Source organism: Rattus norvegicus, chromosome 10 (genome assembly GCF_036323735.1).
Source record: "Rattus norvegicus strain BN/NHsdMcwi chromosome 10, GRCr8, whole genome shotgun sequence".
NCBI lineage: Eukaryota > Metazoa > Chordata > Mammalia > Rodentia > Muridae > Rattus > Rattus norvegicus.
The window spans coordinates 60,131,673-60,151,288 of record NC_086028.1 but is presented as its reverse complement, the minus strand read 5'-3'; the positions used below and the strand labels follow the sequence as shown (position 1 = coordinate 60,151,288).

Genomic DNA, 19,616 nt, shown 5'->3' with positions numbered 1-19,616 from the left:
CTATGCCAGATGGTTACCACTCTTCCAGGTTCCCCTTAAACCTAGAGTTCAAGTACCAAGACTCCTCCTCTCTGCTTCTCAAGCACTAGGATTATAGGTATACACCAGCGAACCAGGCACACACGATGGTACTAGGGGAAGAAACTAAGGTCATCGTGTTTGTGTAGCAAGCATCTTATTGACTGACCTAGCTTCTCAATCCCAACTTTTTTCTTTTTTCACACATGCCATATGACCTTATATTATCCAGGACTGATGACTTTCTATAATTTTTCCCATTAAGTGGTCTAAAAGGTATATTTAAAATTTTCCATTTTCTCCCCAGCTCCGAAATAAAGAAAAGAAAAAGAAAAAAAATTTTTTTCATTTTCTAACAGGCACAGTGGTGTATACCTTTAATCTCAGCAACTGGGGAGGCAGAGGTGGGCAGATCTCTTCAGTTTGAGGCCAGCCTGATCAGAGTGAGGTACAAGTCAGACAAAGCTACATAATGAAACCCTGCCTGTTGCAAAGAAAAACCCTGGATTAGACTCCTAGAACCACATTAAACGGGGCATGGTAGTGAACCCCCATAATCTCAGTGCTTGGGAGGAGGGGAGGCAGGAGGATCAGAAGTTCACGAGATCCTGTCTCAAAAATACCACACAAACACCACCACCACCACCAGAACACTGGGTTTGACAAAATCTGTCGGGCATGAAAGCATATACCTGCATTCTCAACAATTATGAGGCAGAGGCAGAAAGATCTTTGCAAGTTCAAGGCCAACCAGGATTTCACAGTTAACATCAAGCAGCCAGAGGTATACAATATGACTGCCTGGAACAGTGATCCAACACACACACATATTTTCTTTCTCATTCTAATAAACAACAGCACAGGAACCTATCACCAAAATCATTACATATGAAGCAGAGAGAAGACTAACTAGTGAAAGGAGTAAATGGAAACCATGAAAGCTGATTCTAAGACTCTATTAACAAAATTGACTGTTCCTTTTTTAGTTCTAAGAAAAGGCAGACATTAGTCCAAGTGTTAGAAATCTTTTGTAGGGCAAAGTCTAGTCACACAACTTCACTGCTTAAATATCTAGGTCACATTAGCACCCTGGGACACGGCAAATCCTGAGCACAAGCAAGATCTTTTTTATTCTCATTTCCAAGATCACAGGGAGGCCTAGGAACTAAAATTAGCTCTCACGTGAAAATTAGCATTTATTCATTCCACCAGTCTTTCTTGTTTCTTTAACACATGCAGCTTCACAAACAGCCTATTGTCAACAGGCTTCTGATTTCCCCAGAACGATTCCCTCTCGGCTACAAATGAGTACTTTGTTTGTTATCATCTCTAGAGATGCGTTTTAGAATATGCATTTCCACTATACAAGGATAATTCTAATACTGCAGAAGCTGAGCCTCGAATGTATCAATAAACACCAAAGCCTGTCAGCCTTGTTGCAACACTGTTCTCCATCACTGGATAATCAGTGAGGGACTAGAAACACTAGTCATCAATTACAACCCACCTTCAGTGTTGGTCTTTGGTTTAAAAACAAAAGTTTGTTTTTAATCTTGCACTATGTTCAAGATCAACTAACAGAGCTCACAGATCAACTAACAGAGCTCACAGAAACAGCAGGCTGTTGCTATGGAGTTGGGTACTATGAAAAACAAACCTAAAATTAAATCGCAGCAGTCTGATAGAATTATAACGAAGCAGTGAGGGATATAGGAAAGAAGAAAGACAATCATCACATTGTCAATACTGGCCATCTCAGCCCCTTCTACATATGCTATACTATAGTCTGACAGTCTTTTTTTTTTTATTACATGAAGCATATAATAATTTTGTGTTCTTTTTCCTGTAAAAAACAGTCCAGGGGGCTGGAGAGATGGCTCAGTGGTTAAGCGCTCCATCTGCGCTTCCCGAGGTCCTGAGTTCAAATCCCAGCAGCCACATGGTGGGTCACAACCATTTGTAATGAGATCTGATGTGCTCTTCTGGTGCGGCTGAAGACAGCTACAGTGTACTACTCATATACATAAAAAATAATAATAATAAATCTTTGGTTGGGGATTTAGCTCAGTGGTAGAGCGCTTGCCTAGCAAGCGCAAGGCCCTGGGTTCGGTCCCCAGCTCTGAAAAAAAAAAAAAAAAAACAGTCCAGGGAGATAGCTCAGCAGGTAAAAGCATTTGTCACATAAGCCTGATGACCTAGATCAATCTCCCACAACCAGTGATGGGAGAAAAGAACTGACTCTCACCTGCTGTCCTCTGGAGGGGCAGGAGATGGCTCAGTAGTTAAGAGCACTGACTGCTCTTTCAAGCACCTGGGTTTGATTCCCAGCACCCACATGGCAGTTCACAACTATCTGTAACTCCAGTTCCAGGGCTGAGACCTCTTCTGGCTTCCAGTGGCTCCAAAACACATGTGGTGCAGAGACACACATGCAGGTATACACATCAAGTAAAATTAAACAAAAATTTACAAAGTTAGTAGCTGTTACCTGGCTACTCTGTCTCGAGAATGTGTCCATCCTCTTGCCTTTAAGAAATGTGTCCATGCCACAGCATTCCCCAGGAACACTGACACCTCATACACACACTAACACAAATTAAAATGATAAGGAAACATAACAGATAACCAAAAAGCAAATATGCTCATTTTTAGAGAAGACTCTCCCTGACTGCCCTTTCCTCAGGATCCCCACACCCAAGATAGGGTAAAAGCACTGGCCACACAGTCCTGATCCCTGGATGCCACAGTGAGAGGACCAACTCCTCGAAGTTCTTCTCTAACCTACACATATGCATCACGAGACACAAACACACACTCAGACAACATTGAAAAAACTGAAGAAAAATGTTAACAGCCATGTCTTCTTTTCACAGGCATATTTGCTTTCCTCTGTGAAAGTTTAAAAAAAAATTGTCATGTGCCCTAGGCATGAAGCAGCTTTGGCCACCAAGCCGGCCATCAGGCTAGAATGAACGAAGGACTGCCATCTGCTCGCCCCTGACATAAGAATACCACCACAGGGGCTGGAGAGATGGCTTAGAGGTTAAGAGCACTGACTGCTCTTCCAAAGGTCCTGAGTTCAATTCCCAGCAACCACATGGTGGCTCACAACCATCTGTAATGGGATCTGATCTCCTCTTCTGGTGTGTCTGAAGACAGCAACAGTGTACTCCTAACGAAAAAGAATAAATTTAAAAAAGAGAACACCACAAACAAGGTGTCTCTTTGACTATTGCCAGGGAGGAAATTCTTTGTATCTATTATAAAACAGACACTTTGAAGGGTTGGCAGAATGGCTTAGTGAATAAAGACAGGTACTACCAAGCTTAACAATTTGAGTTTGAACCCCAAAACCCGGATGCTAGAAAGAGTAAACAGACTCCCACTATTCCTGTCTGACCTTCACACATCCTGTGGCACAGGACTGCACTCATGCATAGGGCATGCACAAATGATGACTAAATGTAATAGGAACTCTTAGTTTAAAAAAATTATTTTTGTTTTGTGTGTATGGGTGTTTGCCTGCAAGCATGACTGTGTCCCACATGTATACAGTGCCTTCAGATACCAAAAGGGGTTATCATATCATCTGAAATTAGAGTTAGACTGTTGTAAGCCACCAAGTGGGTACAGGAAATCAAATACAAGTCCTCTGTAAGAGCAGTAAGAGTGCTCTTATCCACTAAAGTAATCTCCCAGTACCATAAATAAACTTTTTAAATTAATTTTGAGCCAGGTAGTGTAGTGGTGTTGCATGTCTTTAGTCCCAGAACTTGGGAGACATATACAGGATCTCCGTAGATCTAGTTCTAGAACAGCCAAGGCTACACAGAGAAATACAGACTCAAAAACAAAACAAAAAAAAAAAAAAAAAGAAAGAAAAGAAAAAGAAAAAAAAACAAAAACAAAAACAAAACAATCAAACAAAAAAAAACCCCAAAACAATAAATAATAATCATTGACACCTTAATACTTGAGAGGTAGAGGCCTACGTATAAAAGGCCCATGGTTGAAGAGATGGCTCAGTGGTTAAGAGCACTGACTACTCTTCCAAAGGTCCTGAGTTCAATTCCCAGCAACCACATGGTGGCTCACAACCACCTGTAATGGGATCTGATGCTCTCTTCTTGTGTGTCTGAAGACAGCTACAGTGTACTTATATATAATAAAATAAATAAATCTTTTAAAAAAAAACAGGCCAATTCAAAGTGTACTATAAAGGCACAGACTCCCACGTGAGAATATAAAACACTGTTAGTTCTCCACACTGCAGGACCTTTAGGGAGCTGCAGCCTGGAACAATGATGCACACTTTAGTCCTAAAAGTCTATCCTGAAAAACAAACCAAAAACACAAAAATCTCTCTGTATCTCTCTCTGTCTCTCTCACACACTCTGTGTCTGTCTCTGTCTGTCTCTGTCTCTGTCTCTGTCTGTCTGTCTGTCTGTCTGTCTGTCTGTCTCTGTCTCTCCAGGATTGGGGAATAGCTCAGTGGCAGAATGCTTGCCGCACAAGCATGAAACCCTTTATTTAAGCCCTACATCACAAAGTCAACAACTGTTTTCAGGGTCCTCAATATGAAGAATTACATCTATAAATAATTAATATACTATATAATGCTTTTAAATATTAATTTAAAATATTGTATGTGCCACAGCGTTCATATGGAGGTCAAATGTGTGGGAGTTCAGCTGCTTTTCTCTCCTTCTGCCATGTGGAGCCCTAGCAATCACCCTCAAGTCTTCAGACTGGTGTCAGGTCTCTTCATCCACCAGCCAGCTCTCTGCCTCAATGTTCTTTGTGACCTGTTCTTTCTGTCTTTCCTTTCTTCCTGTCTGTTACTTCTCAACCACGCTCATATATATCCACATTTCCACATGGTTCTCCAAACCAACTGCATCCATTCCCTACACAGGGAATTCCTGCTTCACTTCTCTTCTGCCCTTAACAAACAACCGTCCCACAATCATGGTGCCCCTTTCTTTGAACTTATTGTCCATTGCCTATTAAATATTCCACTCAGGTGTTCCAAGGTCCTCAGATACCCAACTGAAAGCATCTTCCTAAATTAGCTTATCTGTTGCTCTATACTCACTAATGGCTCTACCACCTTCCCTCAGGCTTCACACTTGGCTCTTCTCTTCCTAATTTCTACCACATATTCCTGGTTATACTTGGGAATTTCTGTGAGTTTCATTTACTGCCTTCACCTAGATAGGCCACTAATATCTTAATCTGAGATTTCATTTCCCAGTTACCTTAATTCTCTCTGCAATCCATTCTCTACAAAGTTCTTAGAATGTATCTGTTATGAGCTGGAGAGATGGCTCAGCAGTTAAGAGCACTAGCTGTCCTTGCAGAGGACCCAGGTTCAATTCCCATCATCTACAGTCATCTATAACGTACCCCAGTACCAAAGAATCCAATGCCCTAATCTGACCTTTGAAGGTTCCTGCACGCACACAGTGCAGATATGTACACTAAGGTCAGGCACACACAGGCATAAAACAAATGAAACAATGTATCTCTTTAAACACAATTCTGAACATACAATTTGCTTATGATAAAGTACAGAAGGTAAGTTGGGCATGATGGCACATACTTTTAATCCCACCACTTAGGAGGCAGTGGCAGAAGCAGGCAGGTCTGTGCAAATTTGAAAGTGAGTGAGTGAGTGAGTGAGTGAGTGAGTGAGTGAGTGAATGAATAAGATTAGAGGCTAGACACAGACACATGTAATTTTAGGATTCAGGACATTGGGGCAGAATAATTACTAGTTCAAAACTAACCTGGGCTACACAGAAGTCCAACCCCTTTATTTAAGCCCTACATCACAAAGTCAACAACTGTTTTCAGGGTCCTCAATATGAAGAATTACATCTATAAATAATTAATATACTATATAATGCTTTTAAATATTAATTTAAAATATTGTGTGTATGTGCCACAGCGTTCATATGGAGGTCAAATGTGGGAGTGAAAAAGAGATTTATGGAGTAAAGAAGATTTAAAAAGTAGAGAGGTTGCACACAATCAAACACACGCACACACGCATGCACAACTATTGAGGCAAGCAGTAAGGCACTCTGCTTACTTTCAAGGGATTTGTATATGTTTACAAAGAGTATGGTCTGGAAAGGCATTATATGACGAAACTGGTAAGTAAATTCAGTGCAAGGTAAAGACTATGTTGTAAGAGTAGAATTTGAAGAAATGAAAAAGTATTCTTTTCAATCCAGATTCAACTGTAAAAACTAGTTATGTGGGAGCATATTTAAACAACAACAAAAAAAAAAGCCATCTACTGAGTTTATTAAGCAATATTAAGGAGCCCATGATACAATATCCTATGAAAAGGGGGGAGGGCCTTCCTTCCTTTCTTGCCTTTTGGTTTTTCTCGAGACACTGCTTCTCTGGCTGTCCTGGAACTTGCTCTGTGAGCCAGCGTGGTCTTGAACCTGAGATTTACCTGCGTGTCGCCACCTGCCTAATGCAGGTGGAGAGGCTATGTCTAAAATCAGTTTTGGAGAACTGAAACTGGAAAATCCATAGGAAGAATTTGGAAAGCAGAGCTACTAACTTTGAATCTGAAGTGCTGGCAAGAGACAACAGTACTGCTGTGACACCATGGCTCTACCACTGTCTGCTGAGAGGTACCGAGAAGGAGTAGAATACAGCCTCATCCAAAAAGTGGTTTCTTTAACACAATTAAAGGGCACAGCTAGCTAGGTAATGGTGGCACATTCCTTTAATCCCAGAACTCAGGAGGCAGAAGCAGAGGCAGGAAGATCTCTGAGTTGGAGACCAGCCTGGTCTACAGTACAATGCAAGTTCCAGGACAGCCAAGGCTACACAGAGACCCTGTCTCATGGGGTAGGAAAGGGATGACGATGACGACAACATGGACACAAGTAATTCAACTTTTGGGTAAAGCACCCAATATAAAGGTGGAAGAAGAGAACCTATTCTACCAAGTTGTCCTCTGAACTCCCACATACTACGTCCGTCTCATATGAATACATTAAAACAAACACAGTTATACAAAGCAGTAAAAGGCATGTCAGTGACTTTCTCCATTTGTTGTCAACATTTAGTACAGCTACTGCTAGTAACCTAAGGACAGCAGGTAAGAAGGACTTATACATAGAAAACAATGCGACTGCCACCCAAAACTAAGCTTTAGTAACTTAACACATATAAACTGTATTCACACTAGCATTAGAAGTGGATAAAGTCATACAAATCATTAAGACTGAATTTCAGGGGGACTGGAGAAATGGCTCAGTAGTTAAGAGCATTGGCCACTCCTCCAAAGGGACCCTGGTTGGATCCTTAGCACCCACGTGGCAGTTTACAACTGTCTGTAACTCGAGTTAAGGGGATCTGATGCCAGAATCTCTTCTGACCTCCATGGGTGCCAGACACACAAGTGGTGCAGACATATATGTAGGTAAAACACCCATACTCATAAAAAAATTTTTAAAAATAAAAGACTGAATTTTAGGGTGACAGAGATAAAGGAGTTTGCCACCAAACCTGACCAAAAATCTCAGTTCCATCCCCAAACCCACATGGCAGGAGAGACCAACTTCTGGCAAGTTGTCCTCTGACTTCAATGTGTGCTACAGCAAGCACAAAGCCACCCACCCCCACAGACACACATAGTAGCTTTCCCTGATATGGGACTATTCATTTCCTTTATTTTTATAATGTGTATGGACCTTTTGTCTACATGTGTGTCTAAACCACATGTATGCAGTGCCAGAAGAGGGTGTCATACCAGCTGGAACTGGAGTTACAGACAATTGTGAACCAACACATGGTTGTTGGAAATCAATCACAGGTCTTCTGGAAGAGCAGTCAGTGCTCAAACCACTGAGCCATCTCTCCAGCCCTTGAGGACTATTCTTTAGTCATAAAGACTGAATTTAAATATATAAATAAATAACTGTTCATGATGCCAGAACCCCAACATGAGCCCTCAGAACTATGAATTTCTTTTTTGTTTGTTTACTTTTTTGTTTTTGTTTTTTCCAGGCAGGATTTCAGTATAGCATTCATGAAGCTAGGTCATGGAACTCACTCTGTGAGTCTGGTCAAGACCAGGCTGGCCTTGAACTCAAGAGATTTAAAACAAACAAACAAAACAGGGTTCAGTCCATAGTTTGGCACAATTAGGAAGCGTTAGTACCTGTGTTTCAGTCATTAAGGACAGGCCTCCAAAGGGGCTCAGAGATCCTGTTCCTTTTCCTCTCACTTCCCAGTGCCTAAGTTATGGTGAGCTGTTCCTTAGACACTTCTAGTCATGACACAAACCTCAGCAACAAAGTCACTTTGTCTAGAGCACAGTTCCAGCACCGAGCCTTCCCTCCTCCTATGACTGCCATTTACTACAACAACAGAAAGTCAACTGGTGGGGTTGGGGATTTAGCTCAGCGGTAGAGCGCTTGCCTAGCGAGCGCAAGGCCCTGGGTTCAGTCCCCAGCTCTGAAAAAAAGAAAAAAAAAAAAGTCAACTGGTACACAAAACTATGAACAAAAGACTGAAGACCATGCTGGGGTGGGTTAAGATTACTTGCTGACAAGCCTGGCATGGTCTTAGGTGCATCTATGACCTCAGGTATAGCACGCTTATTTTCTCACATTCTTACATCATTTATCATCATTTCTGCATTCTTTGGTTTTGAAATAGTCTCAAATAACCCAGTATAGCCTCAAACTCAATATGTAAGCAAAGATGCCCTTGAACTGATCCTCCTGCCTCCACTTCCCAAGTGCTGTCATCACCACTGTGTACTCCACAACCCCTGGTTTATGCAAGGCTAGAGATAGGGCTTCATGAACGCCAGGTCAACTGCAACAACCAAGCTACATCCTTGCAACAGTCTTAACATTCTAGTTATCACATTCCTCAAAATAAGACATTCTGACACTCACCAAGCACTGGATCACATAAAACACAATCCTAGCCCGAGTTACATTGGCATCTCTGTTGTAGAAGCAGGAAGTTAGCCATTAAGAGACTTGCCAATTTTCTCATTTGTTAGATGTAAAAAATTGGCCTCCAGGGTGGATAATCCATTTGCCCAAAGTCATGTGAGGTTTTTCATATGATGTATATAGCTACCATTCAGGTCTTCTTTGTCCAGCATGCTTCCTGTCACATCACAGCCACTCAGATCATACTCAAATGATAGATTAATAACTTTTCATGAGTTACCTACCTTACTCTCCCATTCAGATTTATCTGAATGTGCTGCTTAAAGTCTGGATATTTAGACGCCAGATACGCGAAGTCAGGTGGTTTGTCCTTGTATCTATTTCTTGCATGCATTGATTTGCTTAGCGCCATCTTTAAAGAGAGAGAAGAGGAGATTGTGAGAAAGATAGAGAGGAAATCAGCATATTTAGTTCCAAAAAGCACTCCTGATGGGGACAGGAGTACATTCACGACTGTAACACCAGTACTTGAGAGGCAGAGGCAGGATCACACTAAGCTTGCAACAAGCCTGGGCTACACAGTGAATTCCAGGCCAGTCTGACTACAGTGTGAGACCCCCCTCAGAAACAAGCAAGTAACACACAAATAGTAAAGCAAGTCAGTCCAACTTGCAGCCAGTGCAGTACCCTCAGTAAGCCTGCCCCACCCCTCAAGAGCATATAGCTATCAGCAGAGCACTTGCCAACATGTTCAAGGCCCTGGGCTCCATCTCCAGAATCACACACACACTAAATGGTAGACACTCACTATGTAGCAATTTCAATTCCCTAATTTCAATGCCCCTTATAGAATGGGAGTAAAAAACAGCATAAACTGAGGACAGTGCCCGGGCCCCGAGAATACCAAAATAAGTGGTTTTCTTTCATGTAATGCTGGGCAAAAAGAAAGGCGCTCCTCTAACAAGTTTAGGAGATGCTGATGTGCTAGGACTCTGCAACACATTAAAGAGTACAGTTTGCAGGTACGTACTCTCAACATATGTGACTCAAGTTACAACCTTGGCCAATTCAGCTCATTTTTCTATACTATTTGTTCAGATTATAACAGACACACTCAATAAAGTCACTCCTCTTGATTCTTTAACTTTTGCTTAAAAAAATTTTCAACTGGAATTTAACACAATGTCTCACACATATTCTACCAAGGACTGCTACACCCAAGATAACTAACTTCTGGATTTCTATCCATCCATCCCACTCCTCAAAGTTAACTGAGTGTCTGCTAGTACCAGTTTACTCTGTTCCTGCGACTGGCCTTTGAGCCACTTCCCAACCAAGTGCCTCAGGACTACTTGTACTTGTCTTTTTCTTCTTATTGCTGTTAGACAAGGTCTCTAGTAGCCCAGGCTGACTGGGAACTCATTTTGTACCCAAGGCTGTTCAGTTGGCATGGATTGTGCTCCCCACTGAAATGCACACACCCTGAACATATCCCCACCCTAGGTCTTTAGTCAAATGCCAGTTTAGTCTTCCTTAGGCATCTGGCTAAAATGTTCAGTGGCTAGAACACATACTCCATTCCCATCCTAACTTCTGTCTTTGGAATTTACTCACTTGACATTTAGTGAACATTTGCCTTAATTTTTTTTTTTGGTTCTTTTTTTCGGAGCTGGGGACCGAACCCAGGGCCTTGCGCTTCCTAGGTAAGCGCTCTACCACTGAGCTAAATCCCCAGCCCCTGCCTTAATTTTTAAAATTTTCCCTACAAGTAAACTCAATGAGGGAATATATTTGTTCGCTGAGGTTCCCAAATACTTAAAACAGGGTCTGTAAGAGGAGGCACTCGGGGTTGGGGATTTAGCTCAGTGGTAGAGCGCTTGCCTAGGAAGCACACCTGGGTTCGGTCCGCAGCTCCGGAAAAAAAAAGAACCAAAAAAAAAAAAAAAAAAAAAGAGGAGGCACTCAACTATTTGTTGACTGGAAAGAATATGAAGTCACCAGGAGATGTAGCTCAGAGTGAGAGAGCATGTGCCTAGCACGTGCAAGGCCCTGGGTTCAGTCATCAACACCAAAGAAAATGAAGGAATGACTATGAAACATTTTCCACTGTATATGCCGCTGAGACATAGCATTCTCCTTCTGAATAGGCAGCCCAGGTGAGTTTCAACAATAACAAAAAGAGGCTCATCGGAGTGGGTCCAAAATCCAAAAGGCCTTGAGGCCAGCCTTCTTTCTTTCCTCTTTAAAACTTCATATTTCCTGGATTCCTCTTGGCCTTTATCTCTTCCACACATCATTTCTATGGAGGCTATAGAGTTAGATCAACGGTTAAGAACACCAGCTATTCTTCCAAAGAACCTGGGTTTGATTCCCAGCACCCATATGGCTGCTCACGACCATCTGGTAACCCAGTCCCATGACATCATCCTCTTCTGGCCTCTGCCTGCACTGTGCACGTGGTGCAGACATACATGCTGGCAAAACATTTATACGTACCAAGTTTTGTTTTGTTTTTTTACGTTTTAAGAACAGAAAACTCAACAGATGTCTCCCACCTCGGCCCCAACACTTGCGTTTTCTCTTCACGCCCCCACCTCATAAATTTGACTTATCCTCTGCCACTTCTCTGGCTCATCCACGTCTTCTTCCCGTCTCGGTTTCAGCGCTCTCTAAACATCAGCCTAGGAGAGTGATGAGGAACTCTCTCCTTCAACTCCTCCCACCTACCGCCTGCGTTCACGCACACACCCGCCCCAGGTCCCCGGCTTCTGATCCAACGTTAAGCCCCTGAGGATCCGACAACCAGAGGATAAAAGCAGATGATCCACTTCTTACGCGATCCTTGTGCGCAACCGAATAAGAGATTTTGAACCACGCACCTCGTAGGCCAATGTAGTAGCTGGACAGAGTGTGTGGCTGGGCCTGCAAAAGCCCAAGAATCCCAACCCACTCACACAGCCAAGCTCCTAAAGACGCAGATGCTACGCTCCAAGCGCGCCGCCATCTTGCGCAGCCACTCAGCGCCGTGATTGGATAGGCTAGTCTCGCGAGACTTTTGGCCGAGCCTAAAGAAAGAAGGAACTGTCGCGATACTTAGAAATGGAAGCCTGTTTTCACCAGGGCTTGGGAGGAGTAGTCGACAGGGAGTCTTCGGTTGGCAGTTGGAGGGATGCTCTCTCTTGTTTGCTGCCATGGAGACTGGTCAGGGACTTGGAACCATCTTCCTCCCCTGGCCTTCCTGGGTGCTGGGATTACAGGAGTGAGCTACTCCACCAAGCTGTAAACTTTTTTTTTTAATTGTAGCTTTCGTCAGCTCTCTTCATCCTTATTAAATCGTACTAAATCTAGTCTTGGGCAGGAAATAGGAAGGCTAGAAAAGGCTACTCTTGGGTGTGATGGCAGTTAACACTGCACAGCAAGCCTATGTGGTGATGACACAGTAATTACAGATAAACCTGTGAGATGGACAGATAAATAAATGGCACTTAAAAACTGCTTTGAGGGGTTGGGGATTTAGCTCAGTGGTAGAGCACTTGCCTAGCAAGCACAAGGCCCTGGGTTTGGTCCCCAGCTCCGAAAAAAAGAAAAGAAAAGAAAAAAAAAAAAACTGCTTTGTGTGGGATGGGGGACGGAGGACGGAGAAATGGCTCTGCAGTTAAGAGCCCTAGCTACTCTAACAAAAGACCCACGTTCGAGTTCCAGCCCCAATATGGTGACTCAAAACGAGCTGTAACTCTAGTCCCAACTGCCTTCCACAAGGCACGCGTGCCCGTGGCGCACAAACATGCAGGCAAACACCCATACACATAAAAGTAAACCCCCTTTTTAATTTTTCTTTTCAAAAAGGAACAGATTTGGCTAAAATGCATTGAATCTGTTTGGACTCACAAGGCAAGAGGATAAAATCCGGCATTTCATATCTAGCACCTTCAGGCATTTCATTGTCAATTTTTAAAATGTTCTGTTCCAAATCGCCCAAAGGGCGTTTCAGTTGACTCATAAGGAGTCAGTCACCTTGTGTTCCTGGAACAATAGGACTGATCAATAAGTACTTTCATGCAGCAATGCTAGGCCTCTAAGGACAGGACTGCCTCTTCTATACACACAGAGGTTCATTACCTGGATAGAGGGCGCTGTATGCTGCAGCAGGAATAATTGTCTTCTGGGAGCCCAGTTGCTTCCCTCAAGCAATCAGGACTTTGAGCCACCTTTCAGAATGAAGCAAATCATGACCAAGACCTCCTTGACCTTGGCTACTTAGCTATAAGCCATGCCAATACCCTCCTCAATTGCCCCACCTTCAATTTTTCTTCATCTCACCCTGAGAATGGTGTTCTAGGCCTGTAAATGCCAGCATTTGGGATGTTGAAGCTGAAGTATGAGTTCCTCTGCTGTATATCAAGTTCAAGGCCACCCTGGTCTATGAGAGACCCCCTCAAAAAGCCAAAGCAACATTCTGTCACTAGACCAGTGGTGGAATGCAAAGGCCTGTGTAAACTAACACCACTAGATAGATAGATGATAGATAGATAGATAGATAGATAGATAGATAGATAGATAGATGAGATGGCATAGCTATAAAATGTGGTCTGGTGAGAGGGCTCATAACACTTAATGGGCATTCATGAAGACCAGAATTTGGACCCCAGTCTCCACATAACAAGCAAGGCATACCTGGGGCTCACTGGTTAAAAAAAGAAAAAACATAAGGCTCAAGTTCACAGACAGACTTTGCCTCAAAGGAAGAGGGAGACAATGAATGACAGAGGACATCCAATGGCCTCTTCTGGTTTCCACAAATGTGCACACATGCCTATGCCATATGCTCATACAAGTTACTTTTTAAAGATTTTTGTTTCTAAATATTTGCAAAAAAAAATTCTGATAGATTTTGTGGATGTTGGTGGGTGGCTTGCAATAGCTTATCTCGCACACTCCAGGGTATCCGACACCCTCTTACCTCCTCAGGCACTACACTCACATGCATGTACCAGAACACAGAAACACACACAATTAAAAAAAATAGATCTTTTAGAAAAGTAGGGCTGGCTCTTCAAGATGTAATAAACGCTTTGCTGCAGAAGGAAAAAAAAAAAGAAAAGTAGGGCTGTGGAGATGGCTCAGCAGTTAAGAGTGCTGTCTGCTCTTCCAAAGGACCCAGGGTCAATTTCCAGGACCCATAGGGCAGCTCAGAACTGTCTTATAACTCCAGATGCAGGGGACCCAATGTCTCTGGCATCTCCACAGGCACACAGGTGATGCACAGAAATACATGCAGCCAAAACACCTACACACACAAAATGAAAACAATAGAACTTTAAAAAATACTTTTTTTGAGTACTTTCTGTATTACTTTTATATATATGGGTGTTTTGCTTGAATTTGTCTGTGCACCACATACATGCAATGCCCACGAAGGCCAGAGAGGGTGTGGGATCCCCTTGAAACTGGCATTCGAGACAGCTGTGAACTGCAATTTAGGTGCTGAGGATTGAACCTGGGTTCTCTAGAAAAGCAGCCAATGCATTTAACTGCTGAGGGTCTCTCCAGACGCTAAAATGAATTTTAAAAAAAAGTTTAAGAGAAATAAGCTAGAAAGTGGTAGCACACACCTTTAATACCAACACCTGGGAAGCATAGACAGGCAGATCTCAAGATCAGAGTTCAAGGACAGCCTGGAAAACTGAGCAAGTTCCAGGGCAGCAACCAGGGCTACACACAGAAGGAAAAAAACTCCTTCCATTGGAAATTCTCCCACTCTACATCTCAGCAGGCTTCTATTGGCAGGCAGGTCTTTTCAGTGTCTCTGTGTCCTTACTGCCCTGTGAAAGGCAACGGAAGTAGGGGGAGGACCAGAAGTAGATGAAGGTTGTCTGGTTCTTGGAAGAGCTGTTGGGAGGGTAGTTGAAACTGCTTAGAGATGACCTTGGCCTGGCTTCTGTTCTAGCAATCCCCAAAGCAGCAGCTCCCAAATTGGAATGTGCATGTCACCTGGGGAACTCATTATCCAGAAAGCAGCCCTGAGAGTCCGAGTCAGTATGAGAAGGTCTGAGGATGTGCTTTGCTCCCAGCACCCTGTCAGACTCTGACAGAGCTATCATTCTCTGGTGTAACTGTTTCTGTCGTGTAGACCACACTTCAAGAAACACAGAGTAGAGGCAACTGTGTTCACCTGAGAAGCAGGAAAGGCCATGGGGAGGGAGGGTGATGGGAAAAAATGAATTAGGTATCTTCTGTCACCCCAGGAGACAAGGCTTTGGGGTGGAGCAGACGTAACCTATCCACAGAAAGATCCTGCAGCTCTGATGGACACATGAGAAGACCTCATGACTGACATGCTCTTCTGTCTCAGGAGCTCACTTTTGTTCAGTCAGGAATACATGGGTACAGAAAAATACCTCCACAGATTCACTGGGGTGTTTAAAGGGGCATGGCTCTGGCTAAGAAAGAGCTGGCTTATGGTCACCAGCAGAGACACCCAAAATTAGGGATGCTGTGGGAGGTGGAAGGGACACCAAGACTTCAGGAGTAGATGTTGCAACACAAACACTGCTGGGGACATCAATTGACCTATGAGCTCTGAAAAGTAATTGGACCTCATAATTCCATCCCAGGGCATATACATATATATATGTATGTATGTATGTATGTATGTATATATGTATGTATATATGTATATATGTGTGTGTATATATGTATATATATGTGTATATATATGTGTGTGTATATATATGTATATATGTGTGTGTGTGTATATATACATAAATTCCAGAGAAACATTTCTTACCCGTGGGCTCTGGAAAGCCTAAAGATACAGGATGCTCTTAGCAGTACTGATCAAGTTAAAAAAAAAAGTCTGTAAAGAATACTAATGGTTGGGGATTTAGCTCAGCGGTAGAGCGCTTGCCTAGCAAACGCAAGGCCCTGGATTCGGTCCCCAGCTCCGAAAAAAAAAAAAAAAAAAAAAAGAATACTAATACCTCTGGACAGGTAGATAAATTATGGTACAATAGAATAGAATGTTCAAATGAGTGAACATATACACATTGCATGAATAAAGCTTAGGAACAAATTCTACAATAAATGCATTAATGATCGCTTCTCGGCCTTTTGGCTAAGATCAAGTGTAATAAATGCATTAATATTAAATTACAAAATGAGCAGAGTAGAAAAACTCACTGCTTAGGACTTTGTGTGTGTGTGTGTATGTGTATGTGTGTGTGTGAAAAATACAAAAAAAGCAAAGATTATGGAGCCAGTTCCAAATTGTGGTTACTCTAAGGCAGGGAACAAGGGCTCTGGAGCCCTGGTTGTGTTCATGGTCTTCAGAGTTAGACTCAAGGTGTCTGTTAACTTATGATCTATGCATACACACCATTTATCCCTTGGGCTATTGATTTCAGTATTTAAAAAGTGGGGTGGGGGCTGGAGAGATGGCTCAGCGGTTAAGAGCACTGACTGTGGAGTTGGGAATTTAGCTCAGTGGTAGAGCGCTTGCCTAGCAAGCACAAGGCCCTGGGTTCGGTCCCCAGCTCCGAAAAAAAAAAAAAGCACTGACTGCTCTTCCAGAGGTCCTGAGTTCAATTCCCAGCAACCACATGGTGGCTCACAACCATCTGTAATGGGATCTGATGCCCTCTTCTGGTGCGTCTGAAGACAGCTACAGTGTACTCATATACATTAAATAATTTTTTTTTTTTTTTAAAAAAAGCTACTTTTGCCTCAGGCACTTTTCCTGCATTTCCCTACCCCAAGACTACTGAACTCTGTACTTTATCTGTTGTCTAATAGGCATTTGGAGACAAGGAAATAAAATATGGCACGACAGAAAATTTAAAGACTCTTCTGGAACAGGGTAGTGTAGCACACCTTTAATCCCAGCACAGTCAGGGTTACACGGAGAAATCCTGTCTCAAAAAAAAAAAAAAATTAAAAACTTGTTGAGTGCTTACCTAGGAAGCGCAAGGCCCTGGGTTCGGTCCCCAGCTCCGAAAAAAAGAACCAAAAAAAAAAAAAACTTGTCACACCCAGTCATTACTGATGATGCTAAGAAGTGCTTGCTGACAGGAGCCTGATATAGATGTCTCCTGAGAGGCTCTGCCAGAGCCCTACTGATACAGATGAGAATGTTTGCAGCTAACCTTCAGACTGAGCATGGGGACCCCAATGGAGGAGTTAAAGAAAAGACAGAAGGAGCTGAAGGGGTTTACAACCCCATAGAAACAACAACAATATCAAGCAACAAGACTTCCCAGAGCTCCCAGAGACTAAACCAATATCCAAAGAGTACACATGGAGGGACCCATGGCTCCAGCCACATATGTAGCAGAGGATGGCATTGTCTGGTATCAATAGGAGGAGAAGCCGTTGGTCCTGTAAAGTCTCGTTTCCCCAGTGTAGGGGAATGCCAGGGTGTGGAGGTGGAGTGGATGGGTGGGAGAAGGAGTATCCTTGTAGAAGCAGGGAGAGGGGGGATTGGAGGATAGGAGAGGGGGCAACGGGGAAAGGGGATAGCATTTGAAATGTAAATACAAAAAATTTCCAACTTTAAAAAAAAAAAAAAACCTTGTCACAAGAGCCCAGCAAGATGGCTCATTAGGACCTTGCAATCAAGCCTGACAACTTGAGTTCAAGCCCCAGGACTGACAAGGGGTAAAGAGAAAATTAGAAATTGTCCTCTGACCTACACATGTGTGCTATAGCACATGTGTCTCCCCACCACCACCACCACCACCACCAAAAATAAGTAAGTACATAAATGAATATAATTACGGTTCACACCTGTAATCCCAGAATTGTGTAGGCAGAGGCAGGAAAATTTCAAGTTCAAGGTCAGCCTGGGCTACATAGTGAATTCCTGACTGCCCTGAATTACAAAGTGCATCTCACCGCAGGGATGAGAGGTGTCTCACAAGGGAAAGATGGAGCATCCTCTCCCCACAGTGGCCCAGCTTTTCCTGGAGCCCACACACAATTAAGGCACAATCACTTGTTGCACAGAAGTGACAGGGAGGACTGAAGACTCAGGCCAGTGTCTCATGACCCTCCCCCACCCTTCCGGGAGGAGGTGTAAGGCCATCAACCAGCCCAACTTGGGTAATCCTTTAGGGGGCACAGATGAGCTCCCAAAAATGGTGGTTACTTGGCCTCAAGGACAGCAGAGCACAAGTGGGTATAAAGTACTTGCTGTGTAAGCCTGACAGCAGGAGACAGAACTATCTGGACCAAGGTGTTCTCTGACCTCCATATACTCACCTTAGTTACCGACCACTTATATATGCATGTGTGCTCGTGTGTGGACACATAGACACACATACACAAATAAGGTTACAACTAAGAAACACATAAATTACACAAGAGAGTACAGTCATCAAATTTGAGCTAAACCCCTGTAGGCTTGCTGGAGTGCATGCACCATGTCAGACCTGTTCTCAGAGATGCTATTGCAGTAGCTCTCGGGTAAGATCAAACAAGTCAAATTCCTTCTGTTTTTGCTTTTGTGAGACATGTATTACTATGTAACTCTGGCTAGAACTCACTATGTAGACCAGCCTGGCCTTGAACTCACTACCACCAGAGTGCTGGGATCACAGCTGCACACAGACAAACTGCATTCTTTTTTTTTTTTTTTTTTTTTTTTTTGGTTCTTTTTTTCGGAGCTGGGGACCGAACCCAGGGCCTTGCGCTTCCTAGGTAAGCGCTCTACCACTGAGCTAAATCCCCAGCCCCTGACAAACTGCATTCTTAGCAAGCAATGGTGAGATTTGTGGATCCCAGAATCACACTGAGAACAGATGACTTATTCAGCCTCAGAGCTTTCCTCTCTTCCCCATACACAAAGCCTCACATTCATCGGGCCCACCACTACTTGGCTCACCATGTCCATGACGTCACCCATTGTTTACCTGCCAGGCAGGAAGAATGAGCTAACTGGTGACTAACTTAGAGCCTCAGAGGACGGAGTGAAGCAGGGCCTGTACTGTCCTGTGTACGTTCCCCTTTCTCTCCAGTCTCTTCAAGTCATGGGGCAAGCCATGCTTCAACTAATGCACACATTTCTGGGGCTGGGAGTGTAGCTCAGTTGTTAGAGTGCTTGCCTACCATGTACAGAAAGACAGAATTCCATCCTCAAGACAAACCAAGAGTGGTAGCACATGCCTGAAACCCCAGGACTTTGGAGGAGGAGACAGGAGGGTCAGAAGTTCAAGGTCATCTTGGAATTCGTAGTTGTTCTCAAAGGAACAAAAGAGTTTTGTTTTGTTTTGTTTTGTCCTGTTTTGTTTTGTTTTGTTTTGTTTTGTTTTGTTTTACTAGCATGAACTCAGAAGTTGTGGTTCTGGTTTTCTATGGCTGCCCGAATTTTCTTTCTTATACCCTAGAGTCTCTACAAGCAAAAATCAAGACTTTCAGGTAAACTCAGTCAAACCAGGACTCAGATTTTTCCCAATCCTTTACCTCTATGATACTGAGAGAGTTCTGTAACTATCCCAATGGAGTAAGAACTGAAGTGAAACCTGCACGGGATTGTTGTTTGTTGGTGCCCTCCTGCTCCAGGCGGGACAGAGGAGCATCCTGTAGACTCAGGCTAGAGTAGAAGGGAATGGAAATGGGGCAGTGTCGTGTGTGACTGAGGGACAGGAAGGGTCTCCTGCATGCTGA

The 19,616-nt window shown here is 43.2% G+C and overlaps 1 protein-coding gene and 1 pseudogene across 3 annotated transcripts in view; one reads left to right on the top strand and one right to left on the bottom strand.

The window, feature by feature from the left end:
- Mettl16 (methyltransferase 16, RNA N6-adenosine) overlaps nt 1-11,972 on the bottom strand; it is a 46,122-nt gene extending 34,150 nt beyond the window's left edge. Inside the window, exons 1-2 of one of the 3 annotated variants that reach the window (NM_001402033.1) lie at nt 11,837-11,972; nt 9,242-9,369 (exon numbers count right to left, since the gene is read on the bottom strand). In NM_001402033.1, coding sequence (NP_001388962.1) covers nt 9,242-9,369 — 128 coding nt within the window. In that variant the 5' untranslated portion in view covers nt 11,837-11,972. Of the gene's footprint in view, nt 1-2,263; nt 9,177-9,241; nt 9,370-11,551 lie in introns of those variants that run through there. The other 2 variants (XM_056984671.2, XM_056984673.2) reach the window with 2 other exon arrangements.
- Nucleotides 11,973-16,051: 4,079 nt separating this feature from the next.
- Nucleotides 16,052-16,137, top strand: LOC120095488 (U2 spliceosomal RNA; annotated as a pseudogene).
- Nucleotides 16,138-19,616: the final 3,479 nt, after the last annotated feature.